At 40.0% G+C, this 21,144-nt stretch overlaps 2 protein-coding genes across 3 annotated transcripts in view; both read right to left on the bottom strand.

Moving 5' to 3' along the window:
• The window catches only part of appa (amyloid beta (A4) precursor protein a), a 36,218-nt gene extending 26,521 nt beyond the window's left edge, over positions 1-9,697 (bottom strand). The window contains exon 1 of one of the 2 annotated variants that reach the window (XM_058381215.1): positions 9,483-9,697. In XM_058381215.1, the coding sequence (XP_058237198.1) occupies positions 9,483-9,542 (60 nt within the window). In that variant the 5' untranslated portion in view covers positions 9,543-9,697. The remainder of the gene's footprint in view (positions 1-9,482) is intronic. The other variant, XM_058381214.1, reaches the window with a different exon arrangement.
• Positions 9,698-11,050: 1,353 nt separating this feature from the next.
• cyyr1 (cysteine/tyrosine-rich 1) lies at positions 11,051-20,908 on the bottom strand. The gene is made up of 4 exons (XM_058381222.1): positions 20,465-20,908; positions 18,392-18,491; positions 14,843-15,003; positions 11,051-14,699 (listed from the first exon to the last, which is right to left on the bottom strand). The coding sequence occupies exons 1-4, from the start codon at positions 20,541-20,543 to the stop codon at positions 14,566-14,568; spliced, it is 474 nt and encodes a 157-aa protein (XP_058237205.1). The 5' UTR covers positions 20,544-20,908; the 3' UTR covers positions 11,051-14,565.
• Between the last annotated feature and the right edge of the window lie 236 nt (positions 20,909-21,144).

Below are 21,144 nucleotides of genomic sequence, written 5' to 3'. Positions count from 1 at the left end.
AGGTTAAAAGGCGGTTTGGCTTTTGATCAGTAACTGTGATGTGAGGGAACCAATCAACTGCAAATGGGAACAAAACGTCCTCATGAACGTAGGAATGAAATGAATTCCATAAAAAGAGATCTGAATAAATGAACACTGACACAAGGTACTTTGTTTAATGAGACAGTCCAAAGACATGTTCTGTTCTCATTAATACACAAAGTTTCAAGAATCGGTTTTAGAGACTGAGAAGCTTCTCATGCCCGATTTAGATTTTTACCGCAGTTTAAAAAACTTGAAACCCTGGGTCATCTGGTCCAAGGTAATAATTACTAAGTCTAAAACCTCCTTGTTCGAAGACAAAAACAAAACCATATGAAGAGCTAATGCCTTTTAGTTAAAAAATTTCTAGTTTTAACCACAACACATGCTGGATTTAGCTTCCAAGCATTCTTACTAAATATTCTCACAAGTGAAGGCATTGAAACCATGAAGCAGGTATAAACTATACTCGGCTCAATTCAAGTTATTTGCATAGCGCTTTTAACAATGGACATTGTCTCAAAGCAGATTTACAGAAGCTTAGAAACATAGAAAAAATATAAAGTTTAAAAGTTACGTTACAATTTATCCCTACTGAGGAAGCCTGAGGCGACGGTGGCAAAGAAAAACTCCCTGAGATGATATGAGGAAGAAACCTTGTGAGGAAGCAGGCTCAGAAGGGAACCTCATCCTCATTTGGGGGACACTGGACAGTAAATAATGTAAATGTTGATAATGTCCTTTCTATAACAGCATTGAGGAACTAACGGGTCAGTGTAGTTTCTGAACTACTGGTTATCCAGAGACACCTCCACCAATATAGAATTCCTACTCAGAAGTACAGAACATCTCCTTGACTCAGTTCAGCACATGATTTCACATCAGCACTGCTACTATTAGCATCAACATTAAACAAAGTAAAACTTATTTACTTATATTGTTTACTTTACTTATACTTGTATATATTTATATTCACAAGTATTTGCTCTATCAACATAATGATATACTTTGAATATACTGATATATCAGCCTGTTAAATGCATGTTATATGGTCAAAAGCCTGTAGATAACACCTGACCATCACACCCATATGTGGTTATTCCAAAAAAAACTGTTGGCACAAAGTTGGAAGCAAACATATCTATAGTCTAGAATGACCGTTTGTGCTGTAGCTTTACAATTTCCCTTCACTGGAAGTGGAAGAACTCGAGTGTCCTGCACAGAGCCATGACTTAACCCCACTGAACACCTTTAAGATGAACAGGAACTGGCTGTACCACATGCCTCATGTAGCATTTGTGATGTAGCATTTGGTCTCCAAACCAAACCACAAAAGAGATCCGTTATTTAGAAGCTGCTTGCTTTAAAAGGACCTTTAAGCGCTTCTACTACACAACTAGAGAGACAGCGCTGGCTCCAACGGGTACGGTTCTGGCTTGTTGATTGGAGGATCAGAGTTCAAGCCTCAGCACTAGCAAGCTGCCACTGACCTTAAACAAGGCCCTTGACCATCTCTGCTCATCTGCATCTTGACTGACCCTGTTCTCTATACACAGCTTCCCAAAAAGCTGAGATATGCAAAGAAAAGTATTTGACTGTGCTGTTTTGTATATGTGACAAACAAAAGGCTTCTTCTAATACATTTTCAACACTTTCTCTGATTGCCTTGAGGCACATGCTGTCAGACCTCCCAAGGGTCTGCTATTCAAGGGGCTTGCTATCTGCTATTCATTTATGAGTCTCTAGCGGCCAATTGCAGTAGAGTGTTTCGGTTTCAGAGTGAGACATTTCCAAACTGCTGCACTCTGACCCAAAAGTAGTTCCTTTCTCGTATTTCAGAAGGAAGTACGAGTCAGCCTTTAAGTGGTCTTTAAAACGATTTGCTGATGAAGTACACATACAACAAATCTCGTTTCATTCCTATTGAATTTATTCAATGTGTTTTAACCCATTAAAAATATTGGCCATCTTGTAGCCATGACCTTTCACATTACACACAATATCCCCAGAGAATTCTATAGACCATGGTCTTCCACACTGGTGATTGTTGGGGAAAGAGACACTTCCTCTCCCACCAACATGATGAATTTCCCTACCATCTGCTGTGCTCACACATTTTACCACATTTGCATGCTAAAGCCTGCTTGTGTAATCCCCTGCTACAGCTTCAAAGACTAGGGTCATGTTTAAGTGAACTTGAAAACTGGTGGTTTTTCAGAATTAATCAGAGAGAATGGAAGATTGGAAACTGTGAGAGTAAAGGAATACAAGTAGCAGCCAGTGCGGTGGTGCTATTAAGAAAACAGGGGAACAACTGAGCAGGGGAAAAGCTGATGATTAAGCACAGAAAATTAAGCGCTGACTGCCCACTTTCAATCCACTGAAAGGGTAAATGCCCGCGAGTAGCAAAACAAACCTTTAAATGATACTTTTTCTGAAAGACGACTACTAATATTTGGGTTTTATACAAGTACAGGAAAGGAAACGGTTATAAAAAGAAAAAGAGCGAGTAATAAAAATCTCAGATGGAGCAAAATAAATGGCGAACACAGACACAGGGTTAGGTCTGTTTGGGGTAGATAATAAAAACACACTCGCGGTTCTGATAAGCCTTCTTTGTGCGTATGTGTGTGCGCAAAATAATATCCGCTGCCGGCTGCCGTGACCGGATCCCCTGGGTGGGTCTGCAGTGCGGTGATTACAGGGTGATCAGTCTCTCGTTTCCTTTTTGCCCCACCTGCCAACATTCCACTCTCCTCTTCACAGCCCACCGACACGCACCATGTGAAGCGACGGGACAAAGACTGGAAAGCTGTAGGCTGCCACAGACGCTGCCTGTTGCCTCACCAACCCCCCACAAAATGCCATGTCAGTGCTGCACAATCAATCTATTGTCCCGCCCCCCCCCACACTCCCATTTGGAAGAGGGGGTTTTGACGGCTATTTGTGTTCTAGTGGTTGCCTATTTGCACTGTTTTTACCCAGCACTGTCTCTCTGTAAAGTCTAAAAATCTGGGGTATTCCAGCTAACCTTAGACCTCTACCAGGTGCAGAATTATGCAAAAAGCACATCATATCATTTCAGAATTTCACTGTTAAGAAAATATTAGCTAGTAGGTTTGTTCCAGGCTTCTAGTAGAATTTCTTCTTTCTCTGTAGGTAAAAATCCTAGACGATATTTTTATAAATCAAGAACAGAATGGAATACTTAACACCACTGCTCTGTAACGCTGGAGAATAAGGAGAATTTTTCTTTTCTGTAGACGCAGCAGGCTGAAAATAGAGATTCGAGGTATAATATATGGTTAAGACGATGGGTGCAGACATTGCGTGTAAATGTTTAAAAAGGTTAACAATAAGAAGGAATTCAACAAAACTGAGAAACACACACACACACACACCAGCAGAAGAGTACACTGTAGTGTGTCTTTAATGCAACACTGCTACACAGGAAGGAAAAGCACTGTTTGAAATTGCATTGGGTTGCAGACTCTACGCTGTTAGATTTTGTCTGGGATAATTTCCCTGAATCTGGCCTTATTTAAGCATCTGCTCAGATTGTACTTGCTTGAACTTCAGCCTCTCTAACAAATTTGCTCCCAGGTAAAAGAGGATTTTTTTATCATTGTGCTGTTCCGTGCCTGGTGCATTTTTATTCCACATTATTTATTTTAAGCTAAGAACATTATGTTCTAAAGATTCCACACAAATAAGAACAAACTATTTGGAGAAATCCATGTTCATTTCTAACAAGACTAGGATAGAGACGAGAAGATGATTCCTAATACTGCAAAGAATGACGTGAGACAGTAACAGCGGCTAGTTCCCAGAAATGCTACAGTGCCCGCTGTCTGACCTCTGCGGTCACTGTGGTGAAACGTAAGTCAAGCCATTTAGTGTTGTAGAACAGAAAGGAGGATAGTGGGGGACTCGTTTACTTTGACTTTGAATAGTATGCTTTTAAACTGGACTGCTGGCATAACACACTAGGCTTCTTTTGTAGCTATGGGAACAGAGCACACATTGCAGTGGCCAATTGTCCCAAAGCTCTAAAGAAATAGCGAAAGAATTTTCAACTTCTTGTAGTGTAGAGAAAACTGCTGTGACGGTAAATACTCAATTTAGCTCAGTTACTTCCTGGAGCTGAAGCACACACTCTTGCTACACTTTATTTCAGGGAGCATTAAAGAGCTGAAAGAGTCCACTGTTGACATGAAGAAGTGGATTTGGTGTGCAACAATGTTTAGGTAGGTGGTATGAGTCAATGTAACATCCACATGGACCCAAGGTTTCCCAGCTGAACATTGCTCAGAACTCTAGATTGCCTCCACAGGCTTGCTTTCTTCCCACAGTGTATCCTGGTGCCATCTCTTCCCCACGTGATGTCAAGAAAACATGATTCTTCAAACCAGGCCACCTTCTTCCATTGTCCAGTTCTAATGCGTATATGCAAATTATAGGTGCTTTACTTGTGGACAGTTAGATCAGACAGGCCAGCCTTCGCTCCCTACACTCATCATTGAGCCTTGGGTGACCCTTACCCTGTCAGCTGGTGACCAGTTGTCGTTTCTTTGGACCACGTTTGGTAGATACTAACCACTGCATACCAGGAACGCCCCGAACAAGACCTGGTATTTTGGAGACGCTCTGACCCAGTCGTCCAGTCATCAGAATTTGCTGTTGTCCTTACACTTGTTCATGTTTCCTGCTTCCAACACAAACTTTGACAACTGACTGTTTATTTTCTGCCTAATACATCCCAATCCTTGATAGGTGCCACTGCAATGAGATAATCAGTGCTCTTCTCTTCACCTGTCTGTGGTTTTAACATTATGGCTGATCAGGGTATATCAACACAGACATATCAGTTGGATAAATCTATATCACTAACCAACAGACTGCTGTTTCTAGAAAGTAAATACATCATGAACACATGATCATTAAGTCAGCTAGCTGGCTTATTGTGAACAAACCACATAGCCTACTTTAATGGATGTGTCTTTGCAACGTGACAGTGTTCACACTCCTCATTTCCGAGGAAAGCAGAATGCAGCATTAGATGCTGTACACCCTGTACTAGGCTGACCCTACCACATGACACACACATGCACAAAGCAGAGAATGACTAACACCTTTTGTCTTTGCACTACTGGGGGGGTCAAACAAACAGAGGAACTTCCGTAGACACGAAACAGGAAAGAGAAGCAGGAATAGCTTTGCTTGGGTAGCAAGTGGCCCTTAGCACAAGGGTAGCACCCTTTCACAAGTGCTCTAAAATTAGGTCCACTTACAAGCTGGTGCTCTGAAGTGGTATAGAAAAGCATATCTTAAATCCTACAGAAGCACTGAAACTTAAAAGTAACATAAAGTTATATAAATCCTACACAAAGGGATTATATATATATATATATATATATATATATATATATATATATATATATATATATATATATATATATATATATATATATATATATATATATATATATATGAACTTAATATCAATCTATAAGGAGACCTTGCGTTATCATATTCCCCAGGTAATGTGCTTGCTGTAATCCTTCCCAAACAACGGAAATACAACACTTGTGGTTAATGTGTCGAGAGAAGAGTGGAAAAACACAGCAACAGGAACATGAAAAGGCACATAGCACTCCACCTCCATCGCTGCTACCCGAGGGAGCACTAATTATAGAGGTGGGCACCGAGGGATGGCCTGGGTGCTACAACAACCAAGCAATGCAGAGGAGCAGGGAGGAGCCCATGCACAAGCAGGATTATTTAAAACAGAATCAAAACAGCATAAATATGTAGGTTGGGTGTTTGTGTTTCTATATTTATCTTGTGCATATATTCAGAAAGCCAGCCTACACTTACAGATGTGCCATCGCCTTGAAACACAAGACAAAAGGTCACCTCCTTTCTCAGCATCCATTAAAGCCTCCACTGTTAAGATGTAATAAAATAAACGAATACATCCGATTTCCTTCGGACAAAATAGTCGAGACACACTGTAAGAAATCTCACAAGCAATATTTTAATGTGACCTTTGATATCCAATGAGGCGCAACCTGTAATGCAGCTACCTGTAATCAGGTCACGGTGCCAAGGTTACTCCATCTGTGGCTTCCATGTGCAGTAAGACCCCCTGGGGGCTTTTGAGCTCCGAACTAATCACACTTCCTGTTCGCAGCTGACTGTGAAGGTCAAAGGTCATCTAACCCAAGAAAAAAACATCTGTCACAATGTCTGTGCAGTTGATTGCAGTTAGTTGCAGCACCGTTGCCAGGGCAGCAGGACCACTGGAGGATCTGCATTAGCCTTGGATCTCATCATCTACCCAATGAAACAGTCAGCTGGGGGCTCCTGGGCTTTTCTCCAGGGCATTAAAATAGAGCCACACCTGCACCCAGCTACAGATCTAGCAACGATACAGACATGCGCAGATGAAGGTTTAACGTACATCCTTTAACTTTTTATCACTAAAAAAAAGTTTGTATGTGCTTAATAGCACAGCAGCAACTTTATGGGTTAGCTCTAATTAACAAGCAATGCAGTGACTAACACCACATTTAACAAAAAAAATAAATAAATCCAATTCAGTTTAGTGAACAAAACTGAAATATCCGAGTTCATATTTCACCAAGTTGAGGTACCTGACAAGAAATTTCTGGAGTAAAGATGAGTGAAAAGATGCTTTTATCACGTGCATAAAGTCAACCTGGGTGTTCCAAAGCCCAAACCACAGCCGGCTTTTATGCTGTTGTGTACATACAAAGGACACACTCTAGACTGTATAGATAATGCCCAAGGCTAAGATAAAAGAAAAACATGAGCGAGGACAAAAACATCATGACCCAAGGAACAGACACGTGTTCATCACAAGTGGTCAATGATCCAGTATTTTGGGAAAGCACAATAGCACTTTCTCCCAAATTTGGGACAGGCATAAGAGAAGGCGTACAGGATAATAAGATTTACACTGAATCACACAATATACATGTAAAATGATTCTTGGTGCATTAAAGCAGACAGGATGAGGATGACGCCTGGCCAGCTGGTCATAGCTATTATTGAGAAGGCCATGGCTCTGCTCTTCCCTCCAGACACAACATCCCTCACCTGCTGACAAGTCGTGTTTTAGCCAAACAAAGCTGCCTATTCAACACGAAGCTTTTTCAGTGACCAGTTCTGAATGCTTTCCATTCCACTGTAGGTAATGTGACCTTTTCAGAGCTACAGCACTGAATAAAGCGGATGAACAGCAGTACACCACAAGGGTAATTGAAAAGAAAACACATGAAGGGGAGGCAGATCAGACAGAACAAAGCCACGATTTGTTATCAAAAGCAAATACAGAACTGACCATTTTTTATGATGCATTCTAATGATCGGCAACAAAAGTATGCAATTGATGGTATACAAGATTTTCTGTGACGATGAAGTGAAAGCAGTGACAGTCAGGGAGACAAAAAGTAGTGAATTAAAGCCAGTAATCTGACAGTTGAAATATTATGAGTGCTTTTTCATGATTTATATGACCACAATCAACATAAAACCTCTTTAATTAAGAAATGCAATCTGATTCCAGCCTGAATATCATTCCTCTTATAACAAACATTTCAGAATTAAAAGACCCCAGGCCACATTAAAAAAAAAAACAAGGTTATGATGACGAGATATCGGACAAGAAACGCACGACGAAGAAGATAACCGCTTGCTTTATGAATGATTTTATAACCAAGGGATTTTAAGTATGTGATCAATCAAGGCCCTTAATCTAGCCTGCTGACCTTCAGCGCAACTCTCACTTTATTCCTTATCGATATCAACTAAGGCTTAGTGCTTTTAACGGCCTGATGATATTGGGATGTTACCCAACTGGCAGCATTACGGATGAATTATGCCAACATGGTCTATAGCCATTTCTCCTATTACCCATATGCTGACACTAAAGCTTGATCCTTGATTACAAGCACAATTAAATCAATACCTTTTATGTTTGGCCAAGACAACGACAGGATGCTTATTGCCATGAAATATATACATTTTTCATTTCATTTCAAGGTCATGCAAATGTACATATAAAAAAAAGCTGCAAATTCAATGTTTGTGACTCCGATTGTTTCTCTATCCATTCTGTACCAGGTTGGCATGACTGAAAAGATCTCCATGACATGCCTGTTGTTTCCTTCGCCCTGAAGGTGTCTGGATCTGTTGATGGTGTACAGAGTGTACAATACAGCCAGGTGAATGTAAGCATGCATATACATTTATGGTTGAATTTGATGCTGAAGACATGACAGAGCATCTTGAGTCCTGGGGCCTGGTGTATTAACAGTGCTAACAATAGCATGTAACACTCTGTGGCTGGCTACAGACAAGATTTAGGCCTTGTCAAAGACCTTACACCTTATACGTAAACACTATTGTTCTCTTTCTCGGAGTCTGACTGAATTCAAAGGCACAGCTACTGCAGTTTGCTAAGCGCCGCCATCTTTGCTTCTGTATGTTACATCCAACTATTCCAGTCCACGGTCAGGCTGTGTGGATAACGTCAGGAAATAGTCTTTATTCACAACATACAAGTACATGGCAAGCAGAAGAGTCTTTCTGAATTCCCTTACAGACCAAACAAACCGCAGTTTTCCACCTCACCCATTAACGGCATTGCTATTTATAAATTAAACCGGGGCGACTACTGCGCAATTGTTAAGACAGCAGCCGGAACGAGCAGAAATCCGAAAATAAACCCGGTTTCTAAAGGAAAAAAAACAGAGAGATCATGATTTAGACTAGGGAAGCATTTCCACAGCGGGTTTTAAAGCAGATCAGATTGCCATGATCAGTGTTTTTTTATTTTATTTCCTGTTAAAACCATTACCCTAAGTGAAGTGTGTCAGCTTCTTCGATATTTTTTAACCATTCAATCATCTTCAAATTACTTAATTTCTTAATTAATCAACATCACTCAAGTCCAACTTCCATGTCATTAATAAAGCCCAGTGTGGGAGGAATGGCAAAAAGAAGAAGAAGAAGAAGAAGAAGAAATCCAGTTTAACTCGCATGAACGCCATGTCAGCTTATGTTAGCCATGATCAAATAATCTCTCTTTTCTGCACTGAACTGACTAGGATCATATAGGATCGCAATTTCCAAACATATTTTACTGAAACATTGTTGATCACTTAGTGCAGTGATCTTTGTATTTCAGTCATCCCACCGGTTTACTGAGGACGTCGAGGATACATTTACGCACGGTTTAAAGACCACCGGTGTTGAAAATAACACCCAGCCTTATCACTGAATTAACTAACATTTTCATATGGCTGTTTCTTTGTGTCCAGTTGGTTCACTTTAAACCTTTTAGATGATCAATTAAGACTCTTGTGGCTGTATACATAGTAACACACGGCGCACCCATTTACAACAACCCAGCCGTGATCGGATCGCGTTCTTACCTCCACCGCGAGAGCCGAGCTCGCGACCATCAACAGCAAGAAAAGCCGACGATCCCACATTCTCCTAAAGATCTCTCCCGACGATATTCAAGCGAGGGTTTTCGCTTTTAACTGTGAGTTACAGCGCGATAGTGGTTTATCCGTGCTCTTAGTGGAAGCGTGTGTAACAGCGAGACTGCACACAGCGTCACCTGACCGACCAAAGGGGTAGGACTGGGAGTCGATCCCATAAAGTGTCGAATCTCCGATTCCGAACATCAACCCATCGACATTCGGCACTGAACCGTATGAGTCGATTCTGAAACTTGATTCCCTTTAGATTTGCGCACAGAAGAGGCGCCATAGTTAGAATTTGGGAGATCTCGTCGGAGCTACTTGACTACCTCTTCTCGCTCCACTCAGAAAATAACACAAAGTAATAATAATATATCATAAAAATTTTGGGCTAATAGTTTAGGCTGCGAAAAATCTGGCTTTTATATGTATGCATTTTGGAGTCAGTGCATCTTAAGAAATGGACATACAAATTCATTGTTGATTAATTTTGCGTTTAACTTTGATGGTTAAAACAAAAATTATAAATCAGACAGTAACATTACTAGTTATTTCAGACATGGGTCAGAATCGACTCTTAAAATCGGCTCCAGTGAGCCACTCGATTCCTCAATCTGACTCAGAGTCGACTCCAATATTTCTGGAATTCAACAGTGTGTGTGTTTGTGTTTGTGTGTGTGTGTGTTGGGAGGGAGGGAGGGGGGGTATTATGGGCTCTCGGATCTCATAGGTGAGGTTGACTTCATTCACCTCAGTCTCTTTCAAAATCAATAGCCTCCAGCGAAGATCATTCACGCTCTCTAACTCACTCAGATCGCTCTCATTTTTTTTTTTAGACAGAAGCTTCCTTGAACTGCTGGCACCCAGTGTTCCAGCCACTAAATGTATTTGATATAACGATTTTATACCATAACATCACCCCCATCCAAGATGTCCGCCGCCTCGTTCCCCGAGTCCCCGGGGATAGGCTCCAAGGCTCCCCGCAGCCCTGTGTGGGATAACCGCTATAGATAAATGGATGCCATAAAATGCATTTTATGTGGTGTAGAGACATGTCCCTGGAATGTGCGAAAAAAGTCTTTGCTGGTATTTGCTGCCACTGTGTGGTGATCAGTCAGAGAGCAGCTGCTGCACCAAATGTCTGGTCCAGTAAGTGTTTTCTCTGGGGATTTGGAGAACAATTGAAATGACAAGGTGATATTCTCCTGGCTGCTAAATCCAGGTATTTCTGGATCTAAATCCACTTATAAATCCACTTAAATTGCTTTTCATAGACCTGGCTCGAACAGAGGGCCTTGGCAAAAATTGTACAGGTTCAACCTTTAACCTTAATCAAAAAGGCTTGGTGGGCATTTTACAAACTTAATCTTAGAAGTTCATTTGCTAGAGAGAGAGAGAGAGAGAGAGAGAGACTTTACTGCATTTAAATGTAACGTGAATGAATTTTTAATTAGCCACAGCACAGCAAATACGCCCTCATATTGATTATTTGTCTGATGTTATTTCTGGGAAAAGTGCAATAAATGAAAGGTTTATTAGTTGTATAATTACATTTACCTTTGAGCAGAAATATGCAATTGTCAGCATTCCAATTAGGTAAAAACAAACAAACAAAAATTTGTTGTTAAATACATGCTAAATATTTGCACCTCTATATTTTGAGTGTCCCTGCTTTCACAAGAACATAACAGATCATGCTGAATGAGCTGGAAAATAATTCATATAAAATGATTTGTTACCCCACATATTGACAATGATGGCCATTGCAATAAATAAATAAATAAATAATTTGTATGCTTTAGGGTATAATTGTCATGCAAAAATATGTAGCTGTGTCCCTACCTTAGTTTTCAGGAGCGATACATAGAAATCTGGTCAAAATAAAATTTTGCAACAATTTTTTTTTTTACATTTAGGAGATTTATTGATAGGTTTAGGCTTTAGAATAAGAGAAATGAACAAAAATTATTATAAGTTAAGTATACCCTTAAATAGATGTGTATCAGATGTGGCTTCAGGCCACATACCACTGATCACACTGTAGTCATGTTTCGCAAAATCAACACTTCAAAAACAACTCCAAAACACTTCTAATATCAAAACTCATGTCATAACTGTCCATTTAACCATTTGGCATTTCCTAATTAAGCTGGTGTTCAGATCGGTCACCGAAAAACATGTAGGCTGCTATTGAAGTCAAACTACGTAGCATTTTGTGTATCTTTTACTTTGCTAAATACATTTCTGTTGCTTCATTTTATAATCACAAAACCAAAAAGGAGCTCCAAACCCATCTAAAGTAAGGGAAGTTAAAAAAAACAAAACAAATAGTAGAAAAAAATGCATGCATCGCTCTCACACACATACACTCACTAGCCACTTTATTAGGAACACCTGCACATTCATGCGGTTATCCAATCAGCTAATCATGTAGCAGCAGCACAATGCAAGTACATTATGCAGATACAGATGAAGAGCTTCAGTTAATGTTTACATCAAACATCAGAATGAAGAAAAAGTGTGATGTCTGCAATTTGGTTCATGTCATGAATGTTGGTACCAGATGGGCTCTTCTAACTTGCTGATCTACTGGGATTTTCTCACATGACAGTCTGTAGAGTTGGTGCAGGGGGAAAAAAACACGGAGTGAGCATCAGTTCTCTGGGTGGAAATGTCTTGTTGATAAGAGAGTTCAGAGGAAAAAACATCATCAGAAGACCACACTGGGTTCTGTTCCCATCAGCCAAAAACAGGAACCTGAGTCCATCATGTTCACCTTGAACTGGACAGTTGAAGATTAGACAGAAAAGATAAATCACCTGTTCCCCCCCAGTATTCAGTTGTCAATTTTGGAGTAATTCTGTGCTCATGATAGCCTTGGATTCTTGGAGTCAAAAGCTGATCTGGTCTTTTGCTGTTAATCTAATCTAATCCACTTCAAGGCCTGATGTTTTGTACAGTTGTTTAAAAAAACTTTCCTCCAACTTCTCTAATCAACATGGTGTTTCTACCCACAGAATTGTTACTCACTGTTTTTGCTGTCTCTTCACATTCTCCTCATTCTATCACTCCTTCTCTGGAGACTGCTGTGTATGAAAATCCCAGGAGATCAACAGTGTCTGAAATACCTAAAGCAGCCCATCTGGTGCAAATATCCACACCATGCTTAAACATTACACAAACCTGTATCTGCATGATTTTTTTTCCGCAGTACGCTGCTGCTACATGATTAGCTGATTAGAAGGTAATTGCACGAATGTGCCTAATTATGTGAACTGCAAGAGTAAATGTGACAAAATTTCTTGCTGAAACAAAACATCAGTTGTGCATCAATTCCCCCAAAATTGAAAAACTGCTAACACTAAAAACAAACTGTCTCTAGTGTGAAGACAGTGAACTAGTGTTATATCTTGTGTGAACTCTTGAAGCTTTGCAAATTTTCCAGCCTGTTTCTGTATTTCCAGGTTGGGTGCTGGGATGTTTGCTTTTCACTGATGGAGCTGGGTGATGCACATGGTCCATGGTCAACAGACACATTTTGGACCTGAACATTTTCCATTTGCAACATGAACGTAGAAAGCTTTAGCCACAACTGCAGCATAATACCATTAGAGACACATGAACACATGATAGACATAATGCCAGCTATGCATCATCTTCCTACAGCAAAAAACGAAATGAGCAGCAGGTATGGCGGCAGATCCCGCTGGGAAGGAAGAAAGCTTCATCTCTGCATTGCAGTTGCAGGAAGAAGAGAAGACTCGGCTGATTAGTCTTAAGAAGAGGAGTGAGTGCTTTTACTGAATCAGAAAGCAAAGTAAAGAAGGCAACAGGAAAGACTGCTAAGCAACAATGCAATGCAGAGCTCAGGGTTAGTAGCCGATTTGTTCGCAAACTTAGCATATCTAGGCCTTTCCCTATTCTAGTATTTCTGCAAACGTGGATTGTAGGAAAAATGCAATAATAGATGGAGTTCAGCAGGAGGCAGGGCACTGGTGCTACAACACACAACAAAACTATAAAAAAACAAACAAACATTTTGTGTCAGAATGGCATGATTCATCCAAGAGGCATGTCATCATCTGATCTGGAAATACACAGTCACGTTGTTAAACCCTACAGACACACACACACACACACACACACACACACAGCGTACTGGATGAAATACATGAAGATTCCCATGCAGATTTAAAGGACGTTTGTTTTCTTTATCTTTAAATTATTTTACCTCACATGAAAGGATATATTTCTCTCATAGGTTCAGTATAAATAAACAACACAAACATTGTATTACCATGCCTACCAATATTCCTCATGTCACTGTATTTATTAGGCTCAGTGAGTTTAGGAAAGAAACATTTTTGTTTTCGGTTCTTATCGGGAACACAAAACTGAGTCGTTTACATTGTTCACATGTTGCTAATCTGCCTGACGCATTCACCCAGAGCGACTTGCTGTACATCTGAGACAGGATACAACTGAGCAGTTGAGGGTTAAGGATCAGTTTTTGATCAGTAGCCCAAAGCCTTAACCACTGAGCCACTGCTACTTTTGGAATTTTATGGCTTCAACATCGTCTGGTTTCTGTTCACACATGAAAGTGCTGCAAAGTGAGCAATATGGATCATCATGAAACAGAAACAAGCATTTCCAGTCACAATCTCTAAATGGAGTATGGCTTTATCCATGACATTGCTTTTACTTTTTGTGTTAAAGAGTAATCCAAGTGTCCATAGACCACCAGAATATTCATTCATTCACATAAATCATTAAAAAAAAAAGTCAAAGTATGCAAACACTGGGAATGATCCACATCCCCCAAAATATAATCGAGTCACTCGAATGCACAGGATGTGGCACGGAATCCCAGAGTTCAGTTATTTTTCTTGTTCAGAATGTACCAGAACATTCTGAACAAGAATGCAACTTTTGATACTTGGTTACACCGTCGTTCTGTCCAGTGCAGCGCCGAATACCATAAGCAGTGCTTTCCAACCCACTTCTGCAGCGTGAGCACGAGGAAAGTTTATTTTTGATTGTAGCCGGGGTAAGGCGGAGGCGGGGAGTAGTTGGCCGTTCTGGGAGGCATTGGGGTATATGGAGGAGGTTGAAGATCTGAGGGATACATCTCATAGTCAAAGCTGTAGGGAGGTGGTGGCCCTGTGTGTGAAAGACAGCAAAAAATGAATAAGACAATATAAATGGCAGACATAGAGGAGCGGCAGAATAGAATAAAAACCTTCCTGTATGCAAGAAGTTATTCAGTTCTGTAAAGACAGTAATGAAGTGACATGCTTTGTTACCTGGATAGCCCTGAGTCACTGTGTTGATGTACGATGTGTTGAAGACGCCCACTCTCGCTCCACGGCCGTTCTTCAAGCACATGCAAATGCACAAAAATATGGCTGCCACGGCTCCCATCAGAAAGACTACTCCAAACACGATCCCTGAGATCGCAGTGCCCCTGGAATTGTTAAAGGATAAGAGGCATATTAGCACTGCATAATAAAACATACAGTACGCAGAAGTCAGAATATCTTTATTTAATGACAAACCATTGAATAAGATGACATGATGGAAATGGGATTTCATGGGACAGTCATGGGGTAAAATTAAGAACACCCTCCTTCAAGTCTATGTTTTTTTATTTATCAGGGTCTAAATAACAATAGTCTGGTTCTAACCTCCATAAACAGATCCCACCAGATCCCAAATTTCCCTCATGGGGATCTATCTATCTGCAAACCCTATAACAGGTAGCACCTCCTTTAGCAACAATAATTGAAGTACATTATTTGCAGATATTTTACATTTATATATTCCAGTAAATATTAAAATTATATCACATGTAGACTGGCAATGTAAGGGAATAAATTGAATAAATATAAATGCTGCTTTTGTAAGTACACTGGAGTGTTCTGAAACTCAAGATACTCAGTCATTCTTCATCACGGAAAATGTTAAAGACCACATAAAACAAATGAAACAAGAATCGTGCAAATATCTATAAAAAAATATCGTATAGACCTGAAAATACACACATTCACTGTTAGATCATGGCTGAGGATTTGCAGAACAAAATATTTGGATGGCACATCAGAGGAAAGCGTTTTCTTTCATCTAACCAAGTGTCTGGCGTTTGCAAGATCGTGAAAGAACCAGTCAGTGGAACCGGGTTCTATGATCATAGGAGGCAAAAATTGTGCTTTGTCGTACCAATCAACCAAGGTGTGTTTAGTGCAATCATCCACAAAAGGGCTGGTGTGGGTGCACCAAACAAGCAGGAGTCACACCTAATTCCACACGTTTAATCAGTGGTTTCTGCTTGAATGGAATGAAACCTTGCACCTACACTGGCTCTTTCTGAATAAGATCAGACACCTCTGGTTTAGTGTAAAGTGATACAGGAAAGCAACTAATCCTCATTGTTGAGTATATGTGATGCTGTGGAGCTGTTTTTCTTCCAAAGAAACCTTAAATCCTTGCTAGGACACATGGCATCATGGACTCCATGAAATACCAAAGGAAAATCTGCATCTGCCAAGAAGCTACAGCTGACTCATGGTTGAATTTTCCCATTCCAAAACATACATCCAAATCTGGAGAGGTTGTGTACAGAGAACTGATATCAGATTACTTTGTGCCATGTTCTCATCAAGCGTTACTGGAAAAAAAAAAACCCTCTAATGCTGGAAAGTGCTTTTTTGTTTTGCATTGCTTATGAGATTTTTTGTGCTTCAATTTCTTTCACATATTCTGAATGACATTAAGCTAATTACCCGTAAAACTGGAAAACATGCCATGAATATGCAGTAAGACAACTTTACAGCTAATTCCTAGCTAGTACAGGCAAACAGGCCTGAATACTTATTATTGCTATTAACATATTAACTTTTTTAGAGATTTATGCTGCCGTTCTCGTTTCCTTAACCATCAGCGCCGGTTTCACAATTCTCTGGGAAGCAGATGCATTCAGCTCACACTTACAAAGCACTACATGAATTGTGCCACAGAGTGAGATAAAGGCAACAATAATCTCTCTAAAACATCTTCACTTTAAAAGAATCTATTATTACTAATAAATAAATAATACAAATAATTCTAATTTAGATATCAAGTTATCTGTTATTTTCTTAGCCTAACTAAACTGGTAAGTGCCATGGGAAAAAAAAAAGTGCATGTGTGAAAGCACTCTTAATCTAAAGGCGGCAGCTTGGCTGAGCTTTGGCTTGGTAGACAGGAAATAAAGATTTAGACCAGACTTATATAAGATGTACACTGGCTTAGTTAAAGTGAGACCAGTCCATGACATTAGAGATTAATGAATGTCCAGAAATGTATCATCTGTAGTTACACTGCAACACTAAAATACTGACCTTGAAATACCTTGGACTGAACATCAAGCATTTTGTTATTACAGAATAACAAATCCCTCTTGTTTCTCTCCCCCTCACATTATCAGGAGATAAAAAGTGGGAGCTTTCTACATGCTTTACAGTCACATTCTTTGTATTATAGAACATGTCCCGGTGGTTGAGGACAAAACATCCAGTGTAAAAACAGCTTTATAAAAGGTGCAAATAATTCTGGAGCTGACTGTACACCAGTTTCAGTTTATTTCGTAACCTCACAAATGCAATGAAACATCAGTGACTTTTATCTGGGTCTTTCTATCTCTCGAGTCAATCAGTGCTTTTGTAATGTCAAACACACATGGCCACCCAAGTTGCTGAAATTTATTGGCCCCTTGAAAGGGTTTGAATCGTTTGTTATTGTGTGCAAGAGGCCAAGTCAACAGTGTTCTGTCACAGGAAAGATGGAGCAGCAAAAAAAAAAGTATAGTCGGAGGTCAAGTGAGGATAGGATGGGGAAAAAAAACATGCATAACACACCTGACTAAACATGTCAGTATTGTACAGTTAACTCCTGCACATATTGTACATTCACTGACCTTTCACTGGCTTTGTGAGGAACTTTTAGTGTATAATTTCTGACTCATTGATGATGCATATAAACTTCCATAAAGCACAAAGTCTTCAAGGATAACCAGGTTAAGATCCTAGTTTTCTAAGACTTGTCACCTTTTCTCATATAAAAAAACATTCTGCTGTATGATTCTACGTAGAACCTTTGTTTATGGCAGTGTCCTTTGGTTTAATCCATTTAATAACATTTCTGGAATTAAATCTACTAGAAGGTTGTTATTAACCAACAAGGTCTTTTACCAGATGCACAGTTTGGTAAGACTGAGCTAACAACGAGCATCCATATGGTTTGCATTCCTTTCAACAAATTGATGGCTTAATTAGGCTTGGCTTGGCATTTCCAACTGTGTACATGGAGACTTATCACCCTGCAAAGTTTAAACACACTTGGATCTAGGATTCTGAGTGAAGGTTCATAATTAGCTGGATCAGCACTGTTAGATTAGGGATAGAAAAACATCTCATGGAGCTTATCTGGTGATCACTAGGATCTTGCCAAAAATTAACATAACAGCTTAAAACCTTGCTAATGTGCTTGCCCCAACATGGTCTTATACAGTCTCAAAATATTGGTTCTCGCTGCTATAAAAGAAAGTTAAAGATATTCTCAAAGTCTTTTGAAGCACAGACCTGGCTAGAGACCAGAGGAGAAATCCCTGTAGACAGTTTGTTGTAGTACAGAGCTAGTCAGGAATGTTTATTATCTCAGACCACTGGACATCAATGAGGTTTCAGATTCATGAGCATGCCAATTAAAAAAACAGCTGCTGGTAAAGGTCGTAGGTCAACCTAATGGTAACAGCAGGACAGAGTAAAAACGGCATGGGAGACGGGTGTCTGGTTATGCGCATTTCACTGGGTACTTACGAGAGGACATCCCCCACATACGCATAGTACGAGCAGCAGAATGGAGGCGCTCCGTCGCAGCAGTACTCAACACAGCCACTGCACTGAGCCTCGCCATGGCCTGTAATTGCATACAAACACAAAGATAAATACCAGCAAGCCTACAAATAACCATAACCTCAGCAACCGAAAGGAAATCCTTTAATCCACTGAAATAAACTCAGCATTGTGGCTACAAAGCGTTTTTTAAATTTGGGATCAGAAATGTGCCCACGTGGAAATGTCTGTAATTTCTGTCACACTTCGTAACAAAGACTAAAGGCTAAAGTAATAAACACTGCAGTCGCATTAAGTAAAGAAAACAGATGTTACAGACATAGTAACGGAAATAAAAAGCAAAATACTTTAGTCTGAAGATGAATTCTTAAATCTTTCACCAAACCAGTTTACATGTGAATTGTTAAATTATCACTGGACAGCACTGGACTAAATGCGATGAGGTATTTATAGGCTTTATGTATTTAAAGGACAAGAATCTACAGAATCTGCCTGTTGCAGATGTTCAGTTTCGGTTCTGACTTGCACTGAAACAGCAGCAATGTTTTAAACACAACCTTCCTGTACTTATTCACCCTCCTCATGCAGGCTGGTGCCTGTGCTGTGCATTAACTAGTCTGGTCCTGTAGACATTACGCTCATTGCTTTAATCTATTCTTTTTTATATCTACTGCTTTAAATACCATGCTGCTTATGGAAGCCTTGTTTTTTTTTTGTTTTTTTTAAGTGAATGACTAGGCTGTTCATTTGCACTCATTCACAGCGGTGTCTTTGGTGTAAATCCATTTAAAAACACTTCTGGAATTAAATCTGCTAGAAGGTTGTTGTATTAACACTTACAAGGTCTTTTGCCAGATGCACAGTTTAGTAAGACTGGGCTAACAACGAGCATCCATATGGTTTGCATTCATTTCAATGAGCTGATGGCTTAATTAGGCTCTGTAAGATTTTGAGTGAAGGTTCATAATTAGCTGGATCAGCACTCTTAGATTAGGGATAGAAAAATATATCCCGGATCTTATCTGGAGATCACCAAAATTAATGTACGTACTTAAAACCTTGCTAATGTTCTAATTTCCCACAACATGGTCTCATAGAGCACGAAACTTACAATGCAGAAAATTAAGAATGGATTAACAACTTTTTGATACAAGGTCTGACAAATTAAGTGTGTTTGCAAATGTGTGTTTTTCTCTACCTACATAAACAAACACGTTTGCTGGCATGCCTAAAACCTGTTGACTAAGTAATTCAAAATGATGCCACAGGCATAACGAGTCCCTAACAAGAAAACTGTAAACCCTGCATTGAGCTTCGCACTGGTGGCGCCAGTTTACATGTGGAACCCCCATTTCAGTTTTAATGTGTGTGGTTGATGCATGTGTGTGTGCGTGTGTGTGGTTGATGATGTGTGTGCACCACCGTGTGTGGTCCCCAGGAGGTCCTGCTCATTCCTCTGGGTTCTGTCGGCCAACAGGATCAGGACAAAAGGGCCTATAGAGCTTCAGGCACCTTTTTAAATGTTACCACCCTGAGTAACCCCCACCCTTGTGATTGTGTGGTGTGAATAGGGGTTTAGCAATGTGCTGGTATTACAGACTTACTAATGGGCGCTTCATTGAGCTATTAACGATGGAAGAGTTTGCAATCTCAGGGTTTTGGATTACAGCACCAGAAGTTAAGAGTTCTTCTTCTCAATTCGCTGTATGATGGATTAAACAATATACATATCTCTCTCTCGCTCTCTCTCATATATATATATATATATATATATATATATATATATATATATATATATATATATATACATACATATATATATATACACATATACACACTGTAGAAATCATACAAAAAAAAAAACAATGGCTATTTATTGTGGAGCAACAATGCTTTTGCTGTTCGTTGGGAAAGTTTTCACAGTACACTGGAAAGTTGCCACACTCTTTAATAACACACACTTCCAGACCTGACTGCTGGATATTATATATATTTAACCACACTGTACAATCAGGCTCTGAATGAAACGAGGCTTACCGGCAAAAAGACACAGAAGCAGTGACTTCCTTAAGAGTTTCCATCTCGTCTGTGAACTCGTCGTCCTGGGGCTTTCCATTTCTCTTTCTCTCTCTTCTCTTTATCCCCAATCGGATAGGGAACTGTATCCCAGTTATCCCAACACCGCACACATACCAGCAAGACGATTCAGTGTTTAAAAGATTTCTACACAAATACAAAGTAACGTGTACAGGAAGAGACACCACGAGTCTGGCTCGATGTAAACTTAATGGTCATTAAATAAATAATAAATGAAGATCGAATCCCAAAGTAGACTTTTAAACCGAGGCCCACGTGTTCCTGCTCCACAAAAAAAGTGTCCCTTGACTTCTTCCTCTTTGTTTTTTTGCCTCCTTCCTTTTTTTTGCCAGGCTCTCAGCTCTCTCCCCTCCCCTCCCCCTGTGGCTGAAATGACTCTTTACTCGTGGAGAAGGATAGAGGCAGGATGCGTCTGTGTGTGTGTGTGTGTGTGTGTGTGTGAGAGAGAGAGAGAGAGAGAGAGAGAGAGAGTCCCAGATTCCCGACAGAACACCGTGGGCGCTTCCAGTGTCACGACGCGCTGCTCCAGCATCAAAGAAAACGCAAATAAATGCTCAATTAGCCTTAAAGAGGGAACACGATCATTCCGGGAACACGATGCCTTCAAGTCGTGTTTACAA

This window comes from Hemibagrus wyckioides, linkage group LG26 (genome assembly GCF_019097595.1).
Source record: "Hemibagrus wyckioides isolate EC202008001 linkage group LG26, SWU_Hwy_1.0, whole genome shotgun sequence".
Lineage (NCBI taxonomy): Eukaryota > Metazoa > Chordata > Actinopteri > Siluriformes > Bagridae > Hemibagrus > Hemibagrus wyckioides.
The sequence above is the reverse complement of the archived record's forward strand: the minus strand, read 5'-3'. Positions and strand labels throughout refer to the sequence as shown.

Bases quoted from the DNA above. Each gene is read 5' to 3' on its own strand.
- cyyr1 (XM_058381222.1), bottom strand. From the start codon at position 20,543: ATGGAAAGCCCCAGGACGACGAGTTCACAGACGAGATGGAAACTCTTA. The intron at 18,492-20,464 runs GTAAGCCTCGTT...ATGCAATTACAG, and splicing joins GCTTCTGTGTCTTTTTGCCG to GCCATGGCGAGGCTCAGTGC. The intron at 15,004-18,391 runs GTAAGTACCCAG...TAACAATTCCAG, and splicing joins TATGTGGGGGATGTCCTCTC to GGGCACTGCGATCTCAGGGA.